The sequence below is a fragment of the Delphinapterus leucas genome, chromosome 13 (genome assembly GCF_059928025.1).
Source record: "Delphinapterus leucas isolate spDelLeu-1000000601 "Yukka" chromosome 13, BTC_Dleu_Yukka2, whole genome shotgun sequence".
NCBI classification, from domain to species: Eukaryota; Metazoa; Chordata; class Mammalia; order Artiodactyla; family Monodontidae; genus Delphinapterus; species Delphinapterus leucas.
In genome coordinates this window covers 93382687-93405341 of record NC_143141.1, presented here as the reverse complement: position 1 = coordinate 93405341, position 22655 = coordinate 93382687, and the positions used below count along the sequence as shown (strand labels likewise).

The 22655-nt window shown below is 54.1% G+C and overlaps 1 protein-coding gene across 13 annotated transcripts in view; it reads right to left on the bottom strand.

Moving 5' to 3' along the window:
• Window positions 1–345: 345 nt before the first annotated feature.
• PXDN (peroxidasin) overlaps window positions 346–22655 on the bottom strand; it is a 72180-nt gene continuing 49870 nt past the window's right edge. For 2 of the 13 annotated variants that reach the window (XM_022561435.3, XM_030760365.2), the window contains 9 exons: window positions 20641–20749; window positions 19924–20081; window positions 17367–18870; window positions 14412–14546; window positions 13897–14105; window positions 11179–11299; window positions 10870–11002; window positions 8999–9109; window positions 8061–8449 (listed from right to left, as the gene is read on the bottom strand). In XM_022561435.3, the coding sequence (XP_022417143.2) occupies window positions 8330–8449; window positions 8999–9109; window positions 10870–11002; window positions 11179–11299; window positions 13897–14105; window positions 14412–14546; window positions 17367–18870; window positions 19924–20081; window positions 20641–20749 (2600 nt within the window). In that variant the 3' untranslated portion in view covers window positions 8061–8329. The other 11 variants (XM_089894183.1, XM_089894187.1, XM_089923490.1 and 8 more) reach the window with 9 other exon arrangements.

The window sequence follows — 22655 nt, the reverse complement described above, 5'->3', positions numbered from 1 at the left end:
CTTAGGGCCTGGACTCTAGGACAGTGAGACCTGTGCCTGGTTGCCCACTGGGTAGATCGGAATTTAGAGTGGACTAATTATTTTATAGGGTATAGAACAGAAAATTAGGTTTATATGGCTTTTCCTAGGCCTGAGAATGGTATGTTTAAGAGGAAATAAATAACGGGGGTGCTGTTTTGACTCATTTTTATGAAAACCAGAGAAACCCCTGCATGACTTTCCTGGCGTTTCTCTCTTCTCCAGGGTTATGTCTCCACCGCCGAGAGAAAGCAGGGGAGGAAGCCCATTCCCGTCGGTTCAATAAAGGGCAGTGAGCCCCACCCATTTTGAGGAGGCCGGTGGCAGAATGGGGACAGAGGCGGAAGGTCACCATCACGCCCTCAGGACGGTGGCTGGTGGCCAGCAGCGAGGCTGCCCTGACCGTGCTGTGGTCACGCAGCAGCTGGCAGCCCTGTACCTGCTCCCCGCGCCCCCAGACCCATGCCTCAAACGCTGTTCCAGCGACTTCACTGTCTCACCTGTCTCTTCAGATACACTATCTGCAAAAATAAGATTATTACAATCAGCCTCCAAGTAAAGATCTTCACCTTGAAGAGCGATGGGGCCGTTGCCAATGAGACATGAGGACCAGATCAGCAATGACCTTTTAAAATTTAATTTTTATTTTATATAGGGGTGTAGTTGATTTACAGTAATAGTTTCGGGTACAGCAGTGATTCAGTTGTATATATATATATGTATATATATGCATCTCTTCTTTGCCCATATCGGTTATTACAGAATACTGAGTACAGGTCCCTGTTGGGTGTCTATTTTATATATATTTTATATACTATATATTTTATATGTAGTAGTGTGTATATGTTAATCCAAGACTTCTGATTTATCCCTCCCCCAACCCTCCTCCCCTTTGGTAACCGTAAGTTTATTCTCTATGTCTGTGAGTCTGTTTTTGTTTTGTAAATGAGCTCATTTGTATCACAGTTTCGATTCCACATATAAGTGATATCCTATGGTATTTGTCTTCCTCTTCCTGACTCACTTCACTCGGGATGACAATCTCTATATCCATCCGTGTTGTTGCGAATGGCATTATTTCATTTTTTAATGGCTGAGTAATATTCTCTTGTATGTACGTACCAAGTAAGAATTCATGGAGATAAAGGTAAGAGGGGGTCACTAAGGAGTCTGTAACATGGCCAGGACGTAAGAGCTGAACGCAGGAACAATAATGGGTGAGTCCGCAGAGCAGTTCAGGCAGACGGGCGCCCCGCTCCCACTGGCACTTTCTCGGAGGTCGGCCGCCAGGGGCTCAGGTGGTCAGCAGTGGGCAGCGGGTGCACGGGAATGGTTCACGTAAGGAGGGTAAGGACAAGGGCACACAAAAGCAGGAAAGGGGCACGGGGCAGGGCGGCGGGCTTCAGTCATGCGGGAAGGAGGCTGGGGGCTGAGGCTGTGTCCAGGTGTATCCCGGCCTCTGCAAGACCTGGGGTGTCAGCCGTTGGCCTCTCGTTTCACAATATTCTGAGTCCAATGAGGGAGTTTCTCATGCAAACTCTGTTGCCTTTAAATTCAGGCAGAGCCTATGAAGAATTTCAGCACCCTCTTCCTTCTTCCTGTCGGCATAAAAACACAAGTCACTGCTTATTGTTATTTTGAGAACTAAATGTGGAACCTGGGGGATCGGAGACGTCTCCAGGAGCACAGCTGTGCCCAAGTGGCCAGAAAGAGAACCGCACTCCTATGGCACTTGTGTTAGAGCCTGGTTCTGCGCTAGGCACTTGATATGAGCCCCCCAGCTGTCTGCACAGCAGGAACAGGTGGTGTGAATTAAACTATACACACACACACACGCACACACACATGCACACACACACACACGCACACACACATATACGTACGGCCCCGAGCGCAATGTACACACACACGCACACGCACACACACGCGCACGCACACACACACGTACGGCCCCGAGCGCAGTGTACACACACACGCACACACGCACGCACACGCACGCACACACGTACGGCACCGAGCACAGTGTACACACACGTGCGCGCGCACACGCACGTACGGCCCCGAGCGCAGTGTACACACACGCGCGCGCGCGCACACACACACGTACGGCCCCGAGCGCAGTGTACACACACGCACACGCACGCGTGCACACACATATATGTACGGCCCCGAGCGCAGTGTACGCACACACACGCATGCACACGTGCACACACGCGTGCGCACACGCACGGACGGTCCCGAGCGCAGTGTACAGCACACGCGCACACACACATACGCGCACACACACGCACGGACGGCCCTGAGCGCACGGTCTTCGTAAGCAAATGAAAGCGTGGTTAGGATTGTAGTTCAGCGCAAACAGGAAACCGTATTTCAAGCATTCAGATTCCCGAAGTTACAGAATGTCGTCCCCCAACGTGAGGAACACTCAGTGAATCAGGCATTTCTAGCAGCACCTTGGGTGAAGCACAGCATGAATCAAAGTGTCAATTCAACGTAGGCGTTCATTTTCTCTAAGTTTGGTGAAATGAGGAAAGTACTGGCCTGTCAGAAGAAGTGGGTCTGAGCCTTGGGTCCGCGATCCCCGACTTCTGTGGGGCCACGGGCAGCAGAGGCGAGGCCCAGCCCGGCTGAGATGTTCCGCGGACACACGGCCAAGGCGGCACCAGCATCCCGTCCCCTCTCACTTTACTCACGCTGAATCACGATTACAAGAAATGGTGACCGTGGCTACTCTCCGAGTTAATTTCTGGTGCCGTAATTTTTAAAGAACACAAACACCAATGTTTTCCAGGGATTTCCTGTGAGAACAGCTGCAAATTAAGTCATCCAGCAGAGGCTCTGTTTGTGTGCCCTGATTTGTTTTGCTCAAAGACAGAACAACAGGAGAACTCGTCTGGGTGCCAGGAAGGGTGAAGCTAATGGGAAAAGCATGTAACGATGACCTCATGCAGCTCCGAAGTTTAGGGCTTTCAATCGAGGGTTAATAACCATTACAGAGAGATTCGATTTTGATAAAACACATCAAAAATAACATTTTCCATGATACTTAAGATTATGCTCAATGCTGGAAAAGGAAAGAAGGTTATAATGAAAATCAGAAGATTCCTACCCCTCTCCTTCCCCAAACCTCCCGCACAGAAAAGCCACACCGGACTCACCGTTCTACCCTTGAACAGTCCCTGCAAGCGACAAAGGGACAGTCCCCTCCCTCCCCAGTAACACCAAAGTGCCCATAGAGAAGCTATTTCTGAAAAACGGGGCTTCCTGGCAGAACCGACTAGACCAGCATCAGGCTGATGTTCAGAGTTATAATGGGAAAAAAGCCTGACTTCGAGATCACTCTGTTAAGTTAGGGAAACGTTTACGGCAGGAGGTAAGGCTGCTGTGGGAAAGACCACGGAGACGTTCTGGCGGCCTTCCTTCCTCTGGAGACCCCGTCCCTGGAGAAAGAAATCCAGACACTGAAAGAGCAAATACGACTGAGCTATTTTCCACAAATCCCACAAACATTAAAATAGGCACCACTAGAGCCTCTGGAACCTTCCAGCTTCAAACATGCTGCTTCCCTGTCAACGCCTCCAGGTTTTGGGTCTGAGAGTATTTGTTACCATTAGCATAAAAGAAGGCAAATCCACAATTAGAAGATTTCAAGCATGAAACCTTAACACTCCATACCTGAGGAAGCAGGAACGTGGTCTGTTCAGGGCCTTTGTCAAAGTAGCTGCTTAAAGAAAACAGGATGGCAGCCCAAAGGGACGCACAGCGGTAAGGAGCCTTTTCAGAGGAGCCTACCGGACAGGACAGACACAGGCCTGGGATAAGCTGGCTGCAGGGGCCCCCAGGGCTGCCCTCCACTTGCGGGTGGCCTGGTGCAGGTCCCCCGCCTCTGGACCCATTTCCCCTCTTCTGCAATTACAGGACAACCCATTTAGCTGTTCAAGCCGAGGCTCCCAACAGTCCATGGTGGGCATTTGGGAAATGCAAGGCTCTGGTGGCTTCGGGGACAGAGGACTCCGCACCCCAATCGCTGACGTGCTCCGTCCTGCTCCCCCATCTGTCTCCAAGGTTCTAGGGTCTCATGGCTACAGCTGTGGATGGTGATGCGGTGGTAAAACCAGAAAAAACATACTCAGATGACTTCCTGAAACTCTGCCAGAAAATGCTTTTTTTAAAAATTGCTTTTGGGTCATTCTCTAAGCACAAGGAAGAATCCTTCTTTTTTTAAAAAAACACCTTTATTGGAGTATAATTGCTTTACAATGGTGTGTTAGTTTCTGCTTTATGACAAAGTGAATCAGCTATGCATATACATATAAGGAAGAATCTTTTGGCAAATCATTTGGCAAACAAAACACAACTATTTATGTCACTGAGCACATAATTTTGCCCACAGGAAACAGGTGTGAATATTTTAAGAAGGCACAAGGAATGTTTCCATACATTCTCCTCATTTTTCCTTTAAATAAGACTTTATTTTTTTAAGGGCAGTTTTAGGCTTACAACAAAATTGAGAGGAAGGTACAGAGAGGTCCCATATTATCTCCCTGCTCCCCAACTGTTAAAACTGCTTAATTTTTAAATATCTTTCTAATGACTTAAGATTTTTATTATGAAATAAAATACACAAAAAATTACCTAAAAGTAAACCGACAGCTTAATAAATTATTGTAAAGAAACTCATGAAAAGCACCAAGACCAAGAAATTAGGTTTTACCGTAATTATCTCAGAATACCTCTCTTGATTGTTTTTATATCAATCTCTCTCATTTTCTTTTTTTTTGAAGTTTATTTTTTTATACACCACGTTCTTATTAGTTATCTATTTTATACATAATAGCGTATACATGTCAATCCCAATCTCCCAGTTCATCCCACCCCCACTACCCTCCCCTGCCCCGCTTTCTACCCTTGGTGTCCATGTTTGTTCTCTACATGCGTCTCTATTTCTGCCCTGCAGACCGGTTCATCTGCACCATTTTCCTCCTCTCCTCATTTTCTAAAGCAAGATACAAACGCTTTTCGCCAATTTTACATCATCCATTTCATTTCAACTGAAATGGTACAGGATGCCCGGACCTGTGTTGACCTGGGTCAACCTCTGACCAAGAAAGCGCCTCATTTAATTTGTCTTTTGTTGACCGAGGGGTGGAGAGCAGGTGAGCTGCAGGTGGGCCAGGTGACATGAACCTCTGCACCTCGGGCCCCAGCCTCTGGCAGAGGCAGCCTCCAGCCGAGTGGAATGGACTGTGGACCCTGGGTCCCCTGGGGAGGTGGTCAGGGCACCGTGCCTGCTCAGAATCTGGCCGAAGGGGGACTGCTCTCTCCCACCCCCCAGCTCAGACTGACTGATGGTCCTTCCATGGGCCAGGGGGCTGCCATCCATCCCAGGTGCGGTCAGCATGCCAGGTGTGGCCGGCACACGGTACAGGTGCTGGTCTTGGGTCTTGGGGGAGGGAGAGGAAGTCCAGGCAGGCCCGTTTCCGGGTCCACAGCCTGGCCTCCACATCGTCCAGTCTTTCTATCAACCTGCGGCCCATATGCCCTTCTGTAGCCACTCTACCTGGGTACCTGCTTCCCGAGCTCCAGCTCATGGGGATCCTCAAGTACCCAACACTACATGGAGAAGCTTATTCATGTTACACAAAAACATACGTAACACGACATCTGTCACTCGAAGAAAAGACAGCTGCTCGAGTCGTTCCGCGCGATCCCTCAGCTTCCCCTGTGACCGGGGCGAGCTCCCCAGGACAGCCAGCACCAGACGATTCAGGTTCAGCATTGCCTGCAGTGAGGCAGGATCGTGAAAGATCAAGTGTCTCATCACAAATTTTGAACTGATTTGGCAAATTCAAAAACTTCAGTACTGAATTTTTCCCTTTCAATTTTCTTCTTGTGATAACTCCATAAAGAGCCATGATTTTTCCAGCTCCTGCAAAGACACCCTCACATCCCTTCCAGGTCCCTTCAGGACGGCATCCTCTCTCCTGCCTGGACCCAGGGCACCAGGGGCTGGAAAGCTGTCATCACACGGTCACACGTTTCTGGCCACAGAGCCAGAAACCTTGGGGGTGGGGTAGGGGCTGGAGGTTTCTCCTGGGAGCTCGCCCCCAACCTGCCCAAAATTCACAACACAGAGGTCAGCTCTGGCCACAGGACAGCATCCCAGCCACAGGGGAGGACAGCCTCCATTTAACTAATCCCCTTGTTTTTCTTCCCTTTTTCATTTTTTTCTATGAATGGTGGTCCATGCAGAGACCCTGGGCTCCCCCGGGGACCCGCCTCTGGGATCGACTCATGAAAAGAAGAACACCCATTCTCCGTTTGAAAATGTGGCCCATTTATTGGAACTGAAAGGCATCGTTACATAGTGCAAACGGCTCTTTGGTGACGGACTGATTACAATGAACAGAAGAAAGGCACTTGCTCCTGGCAAAGGGTTAGAAAAGTAAGGGAATATGTACACGCAGCTCCCCACGGGGCTGGAGGCGTGTCCAGGCCCCTCCCACCACCTCATCAAAAGGCCGATTCTGCAGACGTTCCAATTGCAACCGCAACCGCAGAACTTCTCTGTGAATCACAGTCAGCCTCCCGTTGGGCTAGACAACACCGTGCTAGGCTGCCTGTCTAAACCCACCCTCTGCGTGAAACCACAGATAAACCTCCCGGGCACCTTCAGACACCAAAACACTCCAGAAGGCGGGATTTTATACCTGAGCAACTTACACAGCCATCAACTTTCAGACAAAGTTATCCGTTTTCTGCTTATAGAGATTGGTTCCAAGATTTGGTTATCTATTCAGTGTGAGTTATTAGTTCAAAAGAAGTCCCGTGCCGGTGAAACGCTGGAGTTTTTACTGATCACTTAGTGATGTGTGAGGACAGACTTCAAGCCGACCGTGTGTAAGCTGCTGTCGAGTCCTCGGGCTGGAATGTTAGCAGGGCAGGCACTGGGGTCTCCTGTGGCCGGGAAGGAGGCCTGTGCTGGGCTGAAACCAGGCTTTCAAACTGCCCACTACCTGCTGGATGCTGGCGGGAGCCCTGCCTCCCCTCCCCCATCCCGTGATGAGCTCCGCACGGGCCACAGGCTTTGGCCCCTCGGACCGACACGGCCGGGGTCCTCGAGGGTCTCCTGTGGGAAGGGCAGGTGGGTGCTGTATCCGCGCCCAGCACAGGACCCGGTTCACTGTGGACACTCAGGTCTGCGGAACTGAGCAGGACGTCCAGGGACAGGTTTCTCAGAACACAGACCACTTTGTATTTGGAACAAGACGGGAGGTTTTTGCTCAGTTAAAAAGACAGAGACCATGAGGTATGGAAGTTGCTTTTCACTGAATCCTACAAGAACTTTTGCAGAGTGGAAATGATTTTTCTGATGTATCTAAAACTAAAGCATGGGCGAAATTTCATCAAACATCACACGCTGTGAAACAGAAATGAGGTATAGGGATTGGTTGTTTTTCTTCAATGTACTCACACAACCTGAAGTGAGAAAGTTCCCAACATTCGAAATCCTCCCGTTGGAAGAAGAATCTAGAGCACTGTGGCCCTCCCGTGGGCTCTGGTGGGACAGAGCACGCGCTGGCCGTGGCTAACGCTGGCCGCGCAGGTCAGTAGGTACCGTGGTGTGGAGCGGAGGGTTTTCACATCTGGTCCACACCAGCCAGCGTGCATGCAAGTTACAGGTGAACGCAGACCTGTTCTAAACGCGGCTGAAAAACCTTCCAATCCCGGGCGAAGGAGTCGGGAGCCGCAGGACGGGCTGCTGCTCCAGGCGGCGGGGTCATCCGCCCTGTGGGTCCAGGTGATGCCCTGGGAGCTGCCGAGGGCCGGGGCTGGGGGGATGTGCTCACTGCCCAGACCAGTCACCCAACACGCTCCGCAGACACTGCTCCATGTGCCAGAGACTGATTTTCTTTCCAATCCCGTGTCCCTCCTCTGGCGGCTCCACTCTGCAAGCTCCTGGTACCAGAACCAGGCGGGACTAACTTTCAGTTGAGAAGAAACGGTGACATTAGGTGAAATCAAGTTAGGAGCCTAAATGATTTAATCGTGCAATTTAATAGTAGCACCAATTTTTCATTTAGAAAAAATTAAATAAAAACCTGAGAAGTCTAACATGAAGTTAGGACACGTGTCTGCTCCGTGGTCTGTTGGCGAGCACTCCGGCCTAAGCCCCCTGGGCGAGTTCCGACATGGCTCCGTGCCGTGGCCCCGAGACGTCCCGGCCTCGCTGTGCCGTGTCCCCTGCACTGCCCGTTCCGGCCTCGCTCTCCAGGGGACAAGGGGGAAGCTCAGGGCTCAGAGGCACTCAGGGCTTCTTCCCCATGGAGTCTCCCGGGCAGACAGGACAGCAGGCCCCGCCGACCCTCACAGGTGCTGGACAATCAGCCGGCTGACAAGTCTCCACGAAGCAGGTGACCTGCCCGTCCTGGAGGAGAGACGGTGCCCGAGCCCGTCAATCCTGGGGTCCCGGCCCCTGCATCTCACCCCACCCCCAGCTCTGACCTCCCACTGGGGAACCCGGGATCACGTCCCTGGGTGTCAACCAGGAGGAGGTCCGGCTAGAGAGAAGTTGGGAGGACAGGGCTCTGCCCAAATCTGACAACCACCAGGGACACCGGACGGACCCCTGCTCCTCCAGGGCCAGGGGACGAAGTCCCCTCCCCATGTGCACCGACCCGCCCGCTGTCCTCCCGTCCTGGCTCCCAACCCCGCCCCAAAACTCCCGCCCAGCCTGGGCAGCGGCCAGGCCCCTCTCCCCTGCGGCCACCACTGCCCCCTCAGTCCACTTGCTCCAGGACCGAGAACAGTGTGGACAGCCCCGCGCTGACCAGGGGCAGTGATGTCCGTGTCGACCTTCAGCAACGGCTCCGGGGGAAGAGCCCTGAGTTCTCAAGGGACGTGGGAGGGGACCCCACAGCTGAGCGCCCTGACGGCCCTGCTGCCTGCCCGGGTCCCCGGCGGCATCCACACTCACGCGGCATTCACAGACGGTGCAGGGATCCCGTTTCCATGTGGTACCGTCCGCGCGCGAGCTGCCGTCTGCATCCACGCACTCGGTGCTGAGCCGAGACTCGAGTTTCTTTATCTGCGGCAGAGCAGAAGCGCTGGTCACCGGGACGCAGCGGGCAGCTTGGGTACCGCGCACCTGCTCCCTCACTTGAAACGATGCCTCACGACGAACGGGGACCGAGGTGAATGTCTAAAGCACTTTCCTGGAACCTCAGATTTACTCGTTAGGCAGCTGGTAGCTGTTTGTCCAAAAGCTCCATGACAACAGCCTGACCTCCACGTGTCTGAGGCCAGAAGTGCACGGACTGTAAGTTCGGTGAGTAGTCGGTAAAGAAGAGAAGAGAAACCTTAGAAAGAAGCAAAGAGAGTGCCGACACAGGACTGGGTGACGAGAGCATTCTGCACCAGCTTCTCAAAGGAGCTCTGGGCTGTGACCGGCTGCTGACCCCGACGCACACCGGCCCCAGCTTGGGGCCACCCTCTTGCTGGGAGGGAGGTGCTGACAGGGTGGCGGGGGCTGGAAACCCTGGGGCCTCTGCACCGTGGAGGGTCTGGCAGCCCCGGCCCATTTCCCTCTGGGATACGTGAGAGGAAAGTAAACTTCCACCTCGTTTATTTAGCCCACCATCGTTCGGGTTTTCCGAGTCTCAACTGACTCATAAACAAGGTGTGGGATGGGCACCGCCGGGCGTGGGGTGGCCAGCCTCTCACCGCCCCGTCCTGCATCCCCCATCTCTGGTCAGCCTGACCCATGTGTGCAGAGCGACCAGGCCTCTCTGCCGCTCCCTGTGGACTCTCAGGGGTCAGGGGTCAGCCGTCTGGCCCTGGACACTCATCCGAGGGTGCAGCCCCACCCTGGGCATGCTGTGTGGTCAGCTCAGGGTCTGCTTGGGTTTTCTGTCTCCAGCTCCAGGCAAAGGGCTTCTTGTCCGGGCCCCGAACCCAACGGGAGGCCAGCTGGGGCAGGCCAGCCCTCCCCCCGCCCCCCCCCCCAACCGTGGCGAGTCTGTTAGCACCTGAGGCTGTCAACTCTGTCCCCAGACCCCTAGGCGGGAGAAGCTACAGGGCAAGCACAGAGCAGATGCAGAGCAGCCGGCGCACTTCTCCCCGGAAGATACAAACGTCTTCCAAGCCCGCGGACTGAGACCCCCAGAAGCAGGACGTGGCCTGCACCACAGATCCCCCACTCGCAGGCCTGTCTCTGGAATGTTCCACAGCATCAGAAGCCCTTCTCACTGGGACCCTCTGCATGCGTCCCGTTAACCTGAGATCTCACTCTTCACTCCCACTTAGGTGACATCACACTGAGACCCCCGTGCAGACATGGCAGGGGCGGGGTGCAGAGGTCTGCAAACCCTGCAGACCCCCAGGGAAGAGCCCCGGAGTACGGATGTGCCAGTGCCCTTCTGGCACCCAAGGGGACCCGACTTCCATCAAAACCTCCTGATCCCCCCTGGGAGCAGAGGTTTAACAGTCATCCCTGAAGAGGAGGCTTTGGGCAGGACTTGAGGTTTGAATTCTGCGTGGCCCTGACCCGGAGCCCCTCACAGCCAGTGTTCGGGGGGAATCCGCGCCCCTCACCCAACGCGCCAGTGGGCAGCCCACGGCCGAGGGTCCCCGGTCCCAGGAGGTCCAAAGGCAGCTCAACGCGGCCCAGCTGGAGCCAAGCCAGAAAGAAGGGCAGAGACAAAAGTGACCTCCCTGGAGGCTCCCGGGCCGAGGACCAGGGGTACGTGGGCAGCACCTTCCCTTCACCGTCACAGGAGAAACGCACACCGGGCCCAAGGGTGGAGAGGGGCCGGGCAGGCCGGGGAGGTGAGGATGGGGACGCCCAACCTGCTTCCTGAGGTCCCTGATGGTCTTCTGCATCTCCAGGACAAACTCCCGGAAGTCGCTTGTCCCTGCTACTGGTGGGCGCTCAAAGGTGGTGGCCGAGGCGTTACTGGGCCTCGTCCCGGGCATCCCGGCTCTGCTTGGGAGAAGCAAGGGAGACTCAGGACACAGCCAAGGATGTGCGGCTCCCGGGCCCGAGGGCGGGGCGCGTGGAGTGGCTGCATGGGTGCCCTTGAGGCACACCCCCCACAGACACCCAAGGGCCAGCTGGCAGGGTGCACGGTCCCAGGTCCCGGCGTGGCTCGGCCGTACCTTGGCATCTTCCCAGGCCCCGCATCCGTGGCTGGCTCGTCCTCCCGGTAGCTGAATTCAAGGGACCGCCTGCCTCGGAAGTGGTAGGAAAATGCGTTGAACTGTCCCCGGGTTCTGCAGTCTGCGGGCAAAGCGCAGACACATTAGGGTCTCGAGTCCCACGAAGGGGACGTTAAGAACAGTTCGGCAAGTATCACTGTCCTTCCCGCAGGACACGCTGGGCGCTCAGGTCGGCAGCGCTGGAGGCACCGTCCCCACTCCCCTTCCCCTCCCCTCCCCACGTGAGCGGCCTGGAGCCCCCCGACCCCAGTGCTCCCCCCACCCCCGACAACACCCTCCTCCGGGTGGGGCATGCGCCTGCTGTGCTGCCCACACGGGAGTTGTTGGCACTATTTCAGTGACTTCTACAGTGATCTCAAAAGTGTGTGCATGTGTGTGTCTTCCTCTCCGTGACACATCAGTCCTCACAGAGAAGCTGAAATTCCTGACTTTGCTCAAGAGAAAAAGACACGCATCCTCCCAAGGGCAGCTTCTTAGGTTTCTCACGTGTGCAGGTTTCGTACTTGGATTAAACAAATATACAATTAAGAGATGAAGCTTAAGAAAGTTTGGGTTGAGTCTTTTTTTTGCGGTACACGGGCCTCTCACTGCTGTGGCCTCTCCCGTTGCGGAGCCCAGGCTCCGGACGCGCAGGCTCAGTGGCCATGGCTCACGGGCCCAGCCGCTCCGCGGCATGTGGGATCTTCCCGGACCGGGGCACGAACCCGTGTCCCCTGCATCGGCAGGCGGACTCTCAACCACTGCGCCACCAGGGAAGCCCGTAAGTGAGTCTTTTATAAACACTGAGGTGTCGATAACAGCTACCGACATTTGGTTCTGTCAAACCATAACTCTTTTTTTTCTGCCACTTTTTAGATATGGCTTCTGGACTAAAATAAAAACAGATAAAGCTTATAGAGCATTCTTTAAGTTTTGTCAGCTGAGGGCTATGCCTGCTATTTCTAAGAGGAAAAGAATCCAGAAGAAAGGATGTCGGAAACTGCATCAAGTGCGTAAGCCTCTGACTGTCCAGCTGAAGCAAGAAAAGGCTCTGGGCTGTGGCACAGACCACAGAGCCTGGATCCAAGACTCAGGCTCTAGCTCTGGGCTGTGGCACAGACGACAGAGCCTGGATCCAAGACTCAGCCTCTCAGAGGACTTCGGGTTTCTGGAGCAAAAACCAGAAAACCTGTCTCTGTTCCTTTCTAAGCAGCTACAGGGAATCTATCTGGTAAAGTTATCAGAAAATGAAGATTCTGTAACTGAAAAGAAAGACTGGCTTTTTCCAATGATTTTCAAAGAGAACAACTGCAAACACAAGAATCAAATTCTCTGCCATGTGTGTGGAAAACTGTTGCGACCTTAATATACTAGTCAGAATATTTTTTTTAAAAATCGAAAAAAAAAAACCAAGTTCCCAACAGCTATAAAAATGAGAAATTAATGCTTTGGAAACTTGGGCATGTAGCGAGCAAAATTTTAATATTTATGTGAATTCTCCTACAATGTTGCAAATCGTATTCATTATATATATATTTAACATATTATGTATTCCATGCATTAGTTACGCACATCATACATATGCACAGAGAGAAGCCACAGACACAGAATCACATCAGACACGCTCACTCACACACAGAACGTGCATCAACCCAGATTTCAGTACTTACTAATGAAAATAACAGCTCATTAAAATTAATTACTAGCGAGAACAACCTGGCCAGGGCTATTCCTGCGGAAATAACGAGGTGCAAAAGAAATCTGGTTTCTGCACCTGGTGTCCACGGGCATCGCCAGCCGAAGGTGGAGGGCCGGGGGCCGGGGCTCTGGGCCCTCCTTGTCCACCGCACCCGCAGGGGCTGTGTGGCCCGTGGTGTTGCCCCAGGCTCGGGGCCCCATTTCCTCACCACAAGAGCGGGCTTACCCAGAATGGGTCCTCAATGTTCCCCCCATTGCAATGTTCCCTGGGTCTCTGATCACAGTCGGAATAAAACCAAAATTATGTTCAAATGAGAACCTGCAGTCGAGATTAGCTACGACCCGGCTCGGGAATGCTGCGTAGGAGCCGCCTGGACGGCGCATCCAGAAACAGCTGCGGCGGCAGGACAGGCACCGCCACCTTCACGGGCTCCCAGGTGCCTGGGTGAGGCCGCCGTGCAGCTGCCTGTCACACCCTCCACTTCCTCAGGAGGTGTTTTATAGCACGTTTCTCTGCTTACACAAGCTCTTCTGGACACTGAGAACACACAGCACGCAGTTTTAAAGTTAAATTTGATGTCTGGCAAGCTTTGCGATCTGATTCTTGTTCATATTTTATCTGCGGGGACAGACAGGCAGGCTATCAAATGCAGACGTGCGATAGGTTTTAAAGAAAAGCTGGGAGCTAAGCTCATTAAAGTTTTGCTGTCTGTTTCTTTTACTTAGTAGTTCTCATTACTAACTCCTATCTCTTGGCATTACAAATTCTTCAAAACCATGACTTTAATTATCCTCAGGTTCCACAGTACTGCTCAGTATGGATACTGCAGAATTTAGCGACCCCCTAGAGCCGTCTGTTTCGTTTGTGTCCTCACTGCTGTGCTGATTCCAGCCCGTGCGTTAGCGGGCATTAGGCTTCCACCCAAACTGTCGGTGAAGGAGGACGGACCCCGGTGAGCGGCAGGGCCCCGGGACGCCCACCTTCACAGCAGTCTTGCCACACGCGGAGGTCCAGCCGGGGGATCTCGTCACAGCTGCTGTACCCGTGGGGGAACTCGGCCACTCGGAACACGTCCCTCTGCACACGCGTGATGTTGTCTGAATTGTCGCACACGATCCGGGCCAGCGACGTCTGCTTGATCTGCGTGAGCTGGGCGGGGGTGAAGACCCCCGGGTTCTCATACCACAACCTGCGTTCCCCAGAACGAGAGCAAAGCTCAGGGAAAACACGAAACGCAAAAGCCCCAGGGGGCTGGTTAAAATATTCCTCACACTCAGTTTCGCCAGCGATGAGACGTAAGTGGTTCAATTAGGTTATCGCTTAAAAATGGACTCAAACGTTACTGTGAGCCACTCAAAAAACAAAGACCAAGAAATCTGCACTGACATCACCAGGGGCAGCTCCTCTGATGGACCAGCACAGGCCACTTCCAGAAGCACTGCCCGGCACACGGCCACCTACCGAGTCACCTGGCGGCAGGTGCGTCTGCACTTACCTGTCCCCGTCCCGTAAGCGCTTGAACTGCGTGCTCAGCAGACACATCAAGGTAGGCCCCAGGCGGCTGCCGGGGACCAGGTCCTCCACCATGAGGGCGGGAAACAGGTCGATGTTGAGCGGGGAGCCGTACAACCTATGAGACCAAGCAGAGCCTTAAATTCACTGAGCAAAGCCGTACCTGGTGAAGAGCACAGCAACTAGCGGAAAATAAAACCCTCGTGGCTTCTTTGTCATTATTTGACGTTATTCAGGTCTTCACTTAGTAAAATCCCCTTATTTCTTTAAAGCATCTATCCATTATGTTTTAGAGATATGTTCCTATTTCCCGTTTATATACGCATGATAAAACACACACACAGGTATATTTATTGTACAAAGCTTAGAGAAGCCAAGAAAACACAAGGAAGGAAATTAAAACCACACCTTTCCTGACTATTTAGAGACAACGTGACATTTACTGTAAACCCTTCCAGTGTTTTTGTCATTGATACATATGAAGAATAAGCTACACACACAGCTAAAGACACGTTTTCAAAACAATACTGGGATTCTACCATACATTGAAAACATACTTGCTCTGAAGAAACTACTTACTAAGTAGGAATCGCACAAAAGACTAAGACAGCAAGGTCTGAATGTTCAAGAACAAACTTTTTCATCAAATTCTTCCAATTCCTTAGAAATAAATGCTTCCAAGCAAAGAGCTGACAACTTCTCTAACATCATTCTTATCTGATCTCTCCTGACACCCTGGGAAGATGGTAATGGCTTAGTTTCAGCTGCCACCCAAAGCTCCACTGGACCTTTTAAGTGCGTCCTGTAACTGAGACGCCTTTTCCACGTGCTTGGATTAGGGGTGCTGACTGCGGACAGGGCCGTGCCGGGCCGTCCTCAGCGCTCCCCATCTCAGGAGCAGGGTGAGCGCAAAGCTGCCGGAAGGGCAGTCAGTCCGAGGACATTCACACTGAACTTTATCCAAGTCCGAGGACGCTCACACTGAACTTTATCCAAGTCCGAGGACGCTCACACTGAACTTTATCCAAGTCCGAGGACGTTCACACTGAACTTTATCCAAGTCCGAGGACGCTCACACTGAACTTTATCCAAGTCCGAGGACGTTCACACTGAACTTTATCCAAGTTCGAGGACGTTCACACTGAACTTTAGTTCAGATGGAAACACAGAAAGAGCCTTGCGAGTTTGGTTCTCTGCCTGCAGGGGCTTTTCCCAAAGGAGACACCCCGTTCCTGGGCAGGGCCCCCTTCCGTCTGCCCCCCACCCCTGGGTGATTGGCCACACAGGTGGGCCCCGCAGACCCCAGACCGAAGCAGGGCACCCTCCTGCTCACAGCCCTCCAGCACAGGCCACACTTCCCCCTCGCTGTGCACCCAGAAATGGAAAGATCTGATCGGATGCCACTAACACAGGTGCAAGCACACACTCCCTTAAGCCCCGTCTAAAAGCCTCTCTTCCCTGACAGCGTCACTGTCCCACAGCTGGGACCCACTGTCCCGTGTCGTCACTCTGCCCGGGCACCTGTCTCATCCCCACTCGGTGAGTCAGGCCTGACGCAGAAGCCGGTAAACGCGTGACTCTCCTGGGGGTGGATCACACTGACTGCCTCCCCAGGGTCCCTGGAACTCGAGGTCCAGGGCCCCCAGCCCCCAGCAGCGCTGAGCTGGAGAGCAGACGGCTTTGACAGACGCTGGGCAAAGGAAAGAAACACCGGGAAAGTGATCTCGTCAGTCTGGACAAGAACAACAGAGGATATTCAAGCATAAAGAATACAGACAGTCCACACACCCTAGCCGAGCAGCCCGTGCCACAAAGGTCTCTGTACCGGGGGAGCGTGCGTTTATGTACCGGGCAACCTGACACTGTTATGTATACGAACACCGGAACATCTTAAACTGTAGAGCATGACGCTCACTTATTCACAACCTGCGATAAACTACGAGTAAAAGTCATTTTCTCCGGAAGGCACAGGCCAGGCCCTAAAGAGAACACGCCTGAACAGCAGTGTTAAGCGTGTGACTGAAGCATCAGCGATTTACCTCTTAGTGAGCGGGAGAGTCCAGAAAATGACCCAAGTGGGCCTTTACAGAAAAGTATTTTTTCCTTTTTAAAGCCGTTCTTTCAAATGGGAAAACATACTGTAAGTACACAGTGACCAGCGGGCCACAGGGGACCCTTGTGGGAAAACTCTAGTGAGTGGTTATTTCCATTAAAGACCCCCCCCAGAGAGACTGGAACAATTAACGAGAAAAACAGGACTTAAGGAGCCAGGGCAGACTGGACACGAGAGGGGCGGGGGCGGGGGAGTCGTGAGGACCCTGTCTAAGCAGCGATCTGGACGCAGAGACTCTGGGGAGGAGGCAGCCGCTACAGGCAGGAAGCCCCGTCCCGCCAGAACCCGGCCCCTCGTGGCCTGACAGGGCCGGCCTTGGCCTCTGCGGGCCCACGGAGGAGGGGCTGCCCGGGGGTCTCCAGGGGCCCTGCCCCGCGCGCTGGGCGTCCTCCACTTTCGTGCCCCCGGCCCAGTGAGCCCTCTCCCAGAAGTGGGGAGGAGACTGCTGCCTGTGACGGACGGGGGTGCAGGGGACGTGGCGACGGGCCCGGGTCTGGGGGATAGCGGGTTTAGAAAGAGGACTCCGGACAAAGCCTCATAGCTGGGGGCCCGCCCGTCCTGCGGCGCCAAGGGCTGGCGCTCCGGCTCCCAAGGCTGCAGCAGGGTCTCCTCCCCGAAGCGCCCGCGGGCCAGTCTCGTCCTGCCCGATGATCTCATCCCTCCGCACCCCTCTCATCAGGCCCGCCGGACAGGGCCCCGCATCTCTGAAGTCAAGCCTCAACCTGCCCCCTCCCCGTCTCCACGTGCCCCCCGCCCCCGAGGCTGCACAGACAGAGACTCAAATCCAGGGGCCACGACCCCGTTGGGCTGCCCCCCCACACCCACCGTTGCAGCTTCTCCCGGATCTCGGGGCTCCTGATCTCGTTCTTCAGGTCCTCGAAGGTGTGGGCGGCCGACAGGTTGCAGTAGACGCGGTAGTCGTGGTAGGGCGGGATGCCGTGGTCGCGACCGCGCTGGATATTGATGGCGGCCAGGTCCAGCGCTACCGTGTGTGCCATGGAGAAGAGGCGCTCGGTGAGCTCCGTGTTGAGCAGCTGGGACGGCACGCGCATCTTGCCCGGCACGCCGAACAGGCCGCGGAGCAGCGGGTCGATGCCGCCCTCGTTCACGATGCGGAACGGGGAGAAGAAGGCCTTGTGCAGCGGCACATGGCCGTGTGCCACGGGCTGGAAGTTCTCGTCCAGCCGCTGTAGCAGCGGGTTGACCAGAGTGTGCCCAAACCGGAAGGCGGCCGTGGCGAAGGCGTTGGAGATGCCAGCGTTGGCGCCCGGATCGTAACCACGGTACTCGCCCAGCATCTTCATGCCCACCTCGCCCAGCACCTTGGGCAGCCAGTGCCGGTAGGTGATGTGCTGCACCTGTGCCCCTACCACCTTGCGGGCCTCGTGGTAGATGGTGTCGCCGTCCCAGTGTGGGTTCAGCGCCAGCAGCTCGGCGGCCACGCGGTTGTGCTCGCGGAACCACAGCGTGTGCATGCTGGTCAGGCCGAGCTGCTCGTTGGCACGGTGGTCGCCAGCCAGGAAGCAGGGGATGGGGCTCTCGTTCTCGTCGCGCATGCACTCGGTGGGCGGCCCGGCCGCAAAGGGCAGCAGCGGCTTGCCCGAGCGCTGCACAATGCCCTGGCGCAGCAGGCCCCGCTGGCTGGCCAGGTCGCGGATGGCGCGGGCCTCGTGCTCGGAGCTGCCGTAGACGTTGGAGGCGTCGATGTAAGAGGTGAGCTGGTTGATCTGCTCGCGGGGGTACACGGAGTTCATGAGCAGCGACGTCATGCCGCTGCCGCACACCGGGCTGGAGCGCACGAAGAACATGCAGCGTGCCCCGCTGCGCGCCCGCGGGTCATCGGGGGGGATGGCCACCGAGAAGCAGGGCGGGTCGCTGCTACACGTGGAGCTGCAGTGCTGCCCGTCAGAGAAGCGGGCCTGGCTCAGGGCCACCACCGTGGAGTCCAGGTCGTGGTCCAGGAACTGGCCCCACTGCATGAGCATGTGGGTGAACTGCTCGTCCGGGGTGATGGCCTCGGTGCCGATGAGGGCCGTGGACACCAGGCGGGGCATGGGCAGCGGGTGCCCGTGGTAGTGCCGGCCCGGGTCGATGCCACGGGGCGTGTTGAAGCCGTTCTCGTACACGGCCTTGAGCAGGCGCTCGAAGGCGGTCAGCGAGGCGCCCCACATCGGGTGCTGCAGGTTGTTGCAGGTGCCGTCGTGCGTCCGGTACTTCTGGTGGAAGCACATGTCCGAGCAGTTGTTGACACGCCTGTGGGCCGTGCAGCCCGACAGGTTGGCGATCAGGCTCAGGTACTGCGGGGACACGAGGTCGTTGTAGTGGTAACCTGGACAGAAGGTGGAGACACGCCTCAGCAGCCCGGGCACCAGGTGGGCACGAGTGCTGTCCCGGGGCCCCTGCCAGCTGGGCCTGCCGGACCAAACAGCAGTGCCGGGACCCGGGAGAGAACAAGCAGGGAGGTGAGGAAGCTCCCGCAGGAAAGTCTGGAAAGGACCTGGCACACCAGATCCCGCTCCAAGCTCTCCCAGACCCGGCGCCTGGGGCTCCCCACGCAGGGCCCAGGCTCCCCACGCTCCCCACACGGCTGCGGGGTGGCCACCACACATGTCGCTTCTCCCTTCGGGACCGACTCCCATGTACGTTTAAAGAAGACAGGTGGCAGCTCCCCTCCGCAGAGGACAGTGCCCTCAGCACCCACATACGGAAGGAGTAAAGAGACGGAGGTGAAATTTCCCAGGCTGGGGGAGAAGCAGTCAGACACACAAGCGCCGGAGGCCTGCACGAGAGAGGAGCTTTGCAGGGATAGGACACTGGGCTGCCGTCGCCATCTGGCGTCGGGCTCAGACCCGAGAGCCTGGCATCTCCCGCTTCCCCAGAGAGAAGGGCGAGGCTGGCATGCCCGCTCCGTCACAGCCGCCCTGAGAAGTCCTGAACGGCTGAAGGGCCAGCAAGGAAAACGCCTCCTCCTAAACGCTGTCTGGGCGCTAATGCCCCTCCGGCCCTGCAGAGGCTCACGGGCGGGGCCCCTGCAGCGGGCAGAGGAGGGGGTGGCGTCACCCTCACCGTCTGTGCAACACCTGCTGGGGCTCCATCAGCGTCCTCTCTAACAGCCCCAACCTGGACCCACGGCCTCCGAGGGGCTCTCCTTGGTCCAGAGGCCCCGATGGTCAGAGCCCGGGGGCCAGGACAGCACGACCACCCGTGCTGAGCACATGTCAGGTCACCGCTGGGTCTCCCATCAGACCTGGGGAGCCACAGGACGGTCCCAGCTCAAGGCAACCCGCACGTGACCGCGATCATCACAGACCCTGGGCCCGACAGGCTGGACGTCATCATGGGGAAGGGATCTGCGGGGTGTGGACCCCGCCCGGGTACTGACTCGTTCCGTTCAGGTCCACCATCAGGCCGTGCTGCACGTGCTCCTGAATCAGCTGCAGTGCCCGCTCGAATATCTCCCCGGCCCGGGCCTGCTCCACAGTGTAGGGGTCCCGTGGGTACCGGAACAAGGCCAGCAGGTCGTTCGGGGAGCGGGGTCGGCTAGCGGGTGTTCGGGAAGAAAAGGGAAGAACGGAACAGATGACTGAGAACAAAGGTCACTCGCACCCGAAGGAGAATTATCGCTCTTAAATATTTCTGTGGCTACGTTTCTACAGACACAAGGTATCGTACCTTACTCATCCCAAGCGGAAGGCAACAAAACAAACGAACAAAACCAAAAGACACTAAAAACAAATAATTAATTACGTCAATAGAAAAAAACACCAATATACTATTTCAGTTCAAATGCAGAAAAAACACGTTAGAATTGCCAAGATGAACAAATGCACGAAGGGCTTATGAAATATTTTGTTTTTGCCAAATCACTGAGTAACAAGCCAAAATAATGAGTCAAAAAATTTTTTTAAATGTTCTATTTGTGAATCATAGTTCAGTTTCTACTTGGAAAGGAGTATCTTTCTGTTATCTTAACCCCCAGCAAAGTTAACACCAACACTGTTTATGATTTTCAAATTAAAACAGTGTTTTGTTCCCATCAAACAGGTGAAAACTGCGTACGAGAATCACCCTCTGTAGCCCCGGCCGCCTCTGCAAATACCTGTCAAACAAGTGCGTCCGCGTGGAGTTTATGGCTCTGTCCACCGTCGCGATTGCTTCAACAATGGATGTGGCTACAAATGGGTCCCCGTTCCTACTGACATCGGGAACTAGGAAATGCGAGGTCGCACGTCACCAGAAAATGTGCACACAAGTGAGTCAGAGAATAATGTCTAGTCTCTATGTCACTTAGACTGAGGCATACTTTTCTCCAATGTTATTTCTACTTTTCACACCAAACCTTAAGTTATTTCATCACAAATTCTACGAGAAGCTGTTTTCAAACTGTATGGAAGTTGCAGACGCTTAATTTTTTAAATCATGGGATGCCCCATAAAAGGACAAGGTAGTTGTAACTTCAAACACTGAAGTTCTTCTACCAAAGCATCGCCCAACAGGGGAGGCGCTGACTCAGGCCCACCCACCAGAGCAGCTGCCCTGCTGGGCGGAGAGTGTGGTGCTTTAATTTCCAGTGGATTCTGTGTGTTCCTCCCATCAAAGGCCAACCTGCCTGGGTGCTGGATCTCAGCCCGCCCACCCTCCCGAGACTCTGCTCTCCCTTCACCCTATCCCCTCAAGGAAGGATCAGACATTCTTACACCCAACATGTGTGCATGTGGGCACGCACACACACACACGACCACATGTGCACACACATACGTGACTATATATGCACACACATAACTATACATGCGGGCACATGTGTTCATGCACACTCAGGCACACTCGGATAAACCTGACACCTATGAAGCTACGGCTCCCTCTCTATTTTCCTCTTTTCATTCCTTTTTCACTTAATATTGACATTTTTCTAGCGTTTAGAGTTTGCTAAATAAAATAACCTTGTTCCAACCAATCTTTTATCTTTATTTTTCAAAATGTCTCATGCCAGGTCACCAACAGCACGCATTTTAATAAACGGTATCCTTTTCCTTCAAAATACTCGACCTTCTAGAAAATCTGACACGGCTGAAAATGTCCTTATTGAAATGTTGCCTTCACTTGGTTCTGGGATACACACCCCTCCCTCCTGGAATACACCCCCCTCCAGACTGGGACATACGCCCTCCTGATACCGATCTCAAACAGAGCCCCAATTTACTAATTTTTAGAAGCTAATATTTTTATGCCATGTGTTAGACAAATGGACAGAACAATCTTACATAATTGTATTACCCTAATATTTCATTACTACCAATGATTTAAACTGACTTTGTTTTCCTTCAAGGAATGATCACAGAAAAATAATCCAAAAACACTTATTTATATGCCTTAGAAAAAGGGTAATGGAAATTCACTAAAATGTTCAGGGTGGTTATTTTGGGGGAGTGGGATTATGGGTGGGAGATTATTTTTAAACTTCATGTGTAACTAATTCATGTTAAAGTAGCATTATTTTTCAAGTATAAAAATAAACATTAATTGAGAAAAACACTTTCTAAGTCAGGAGATTCACCGATTTAATTTGTAATCACTTCACGCTCTAATATAATGGGAAAATAAGGTCATTTAACATTTCCCCCCTCAAAAAAAAAGGTATCCAGTTTCGCCTTTACTGCTGGTTGCAGGTGCCCACAGGCTCCAGGCACCGTGCAGGGAGTGTGCAGTATGGGGTGTGAGGTGTCGGCATATAAATTAACCACACCCAGGCAGGTCTGAGGCTCACCAGCCCTCGGGGAAGGCAGATTAGGTGATTAAAGTGGAAAAGGCAAAAACGCACATGCAGGTGGAGGATGTTTCCTGCAGGAGGAACTGGGGGATCGTCCAGAGGAGGGGCCTGGGTGTGGAGGCTCTGTTACCTGAGAACTCAGGCTTTCTGTGCTGGGGGGTGGCAGGTGAAAGCAGGGCACAGAGAGAGCTGGAGACAAAGTGCAGGTTTGGGTCGAACTGTAGGACTTTATGCAGGGACTTCCCTGGTGGAGCGGTGGTTAAAAGACTCCACACTCCCAATGCGGGGGGCCCGGGTTGAATCCCTCGTCAGGGAACCAGATCCCACGTGCACGCTGCAACTATGAG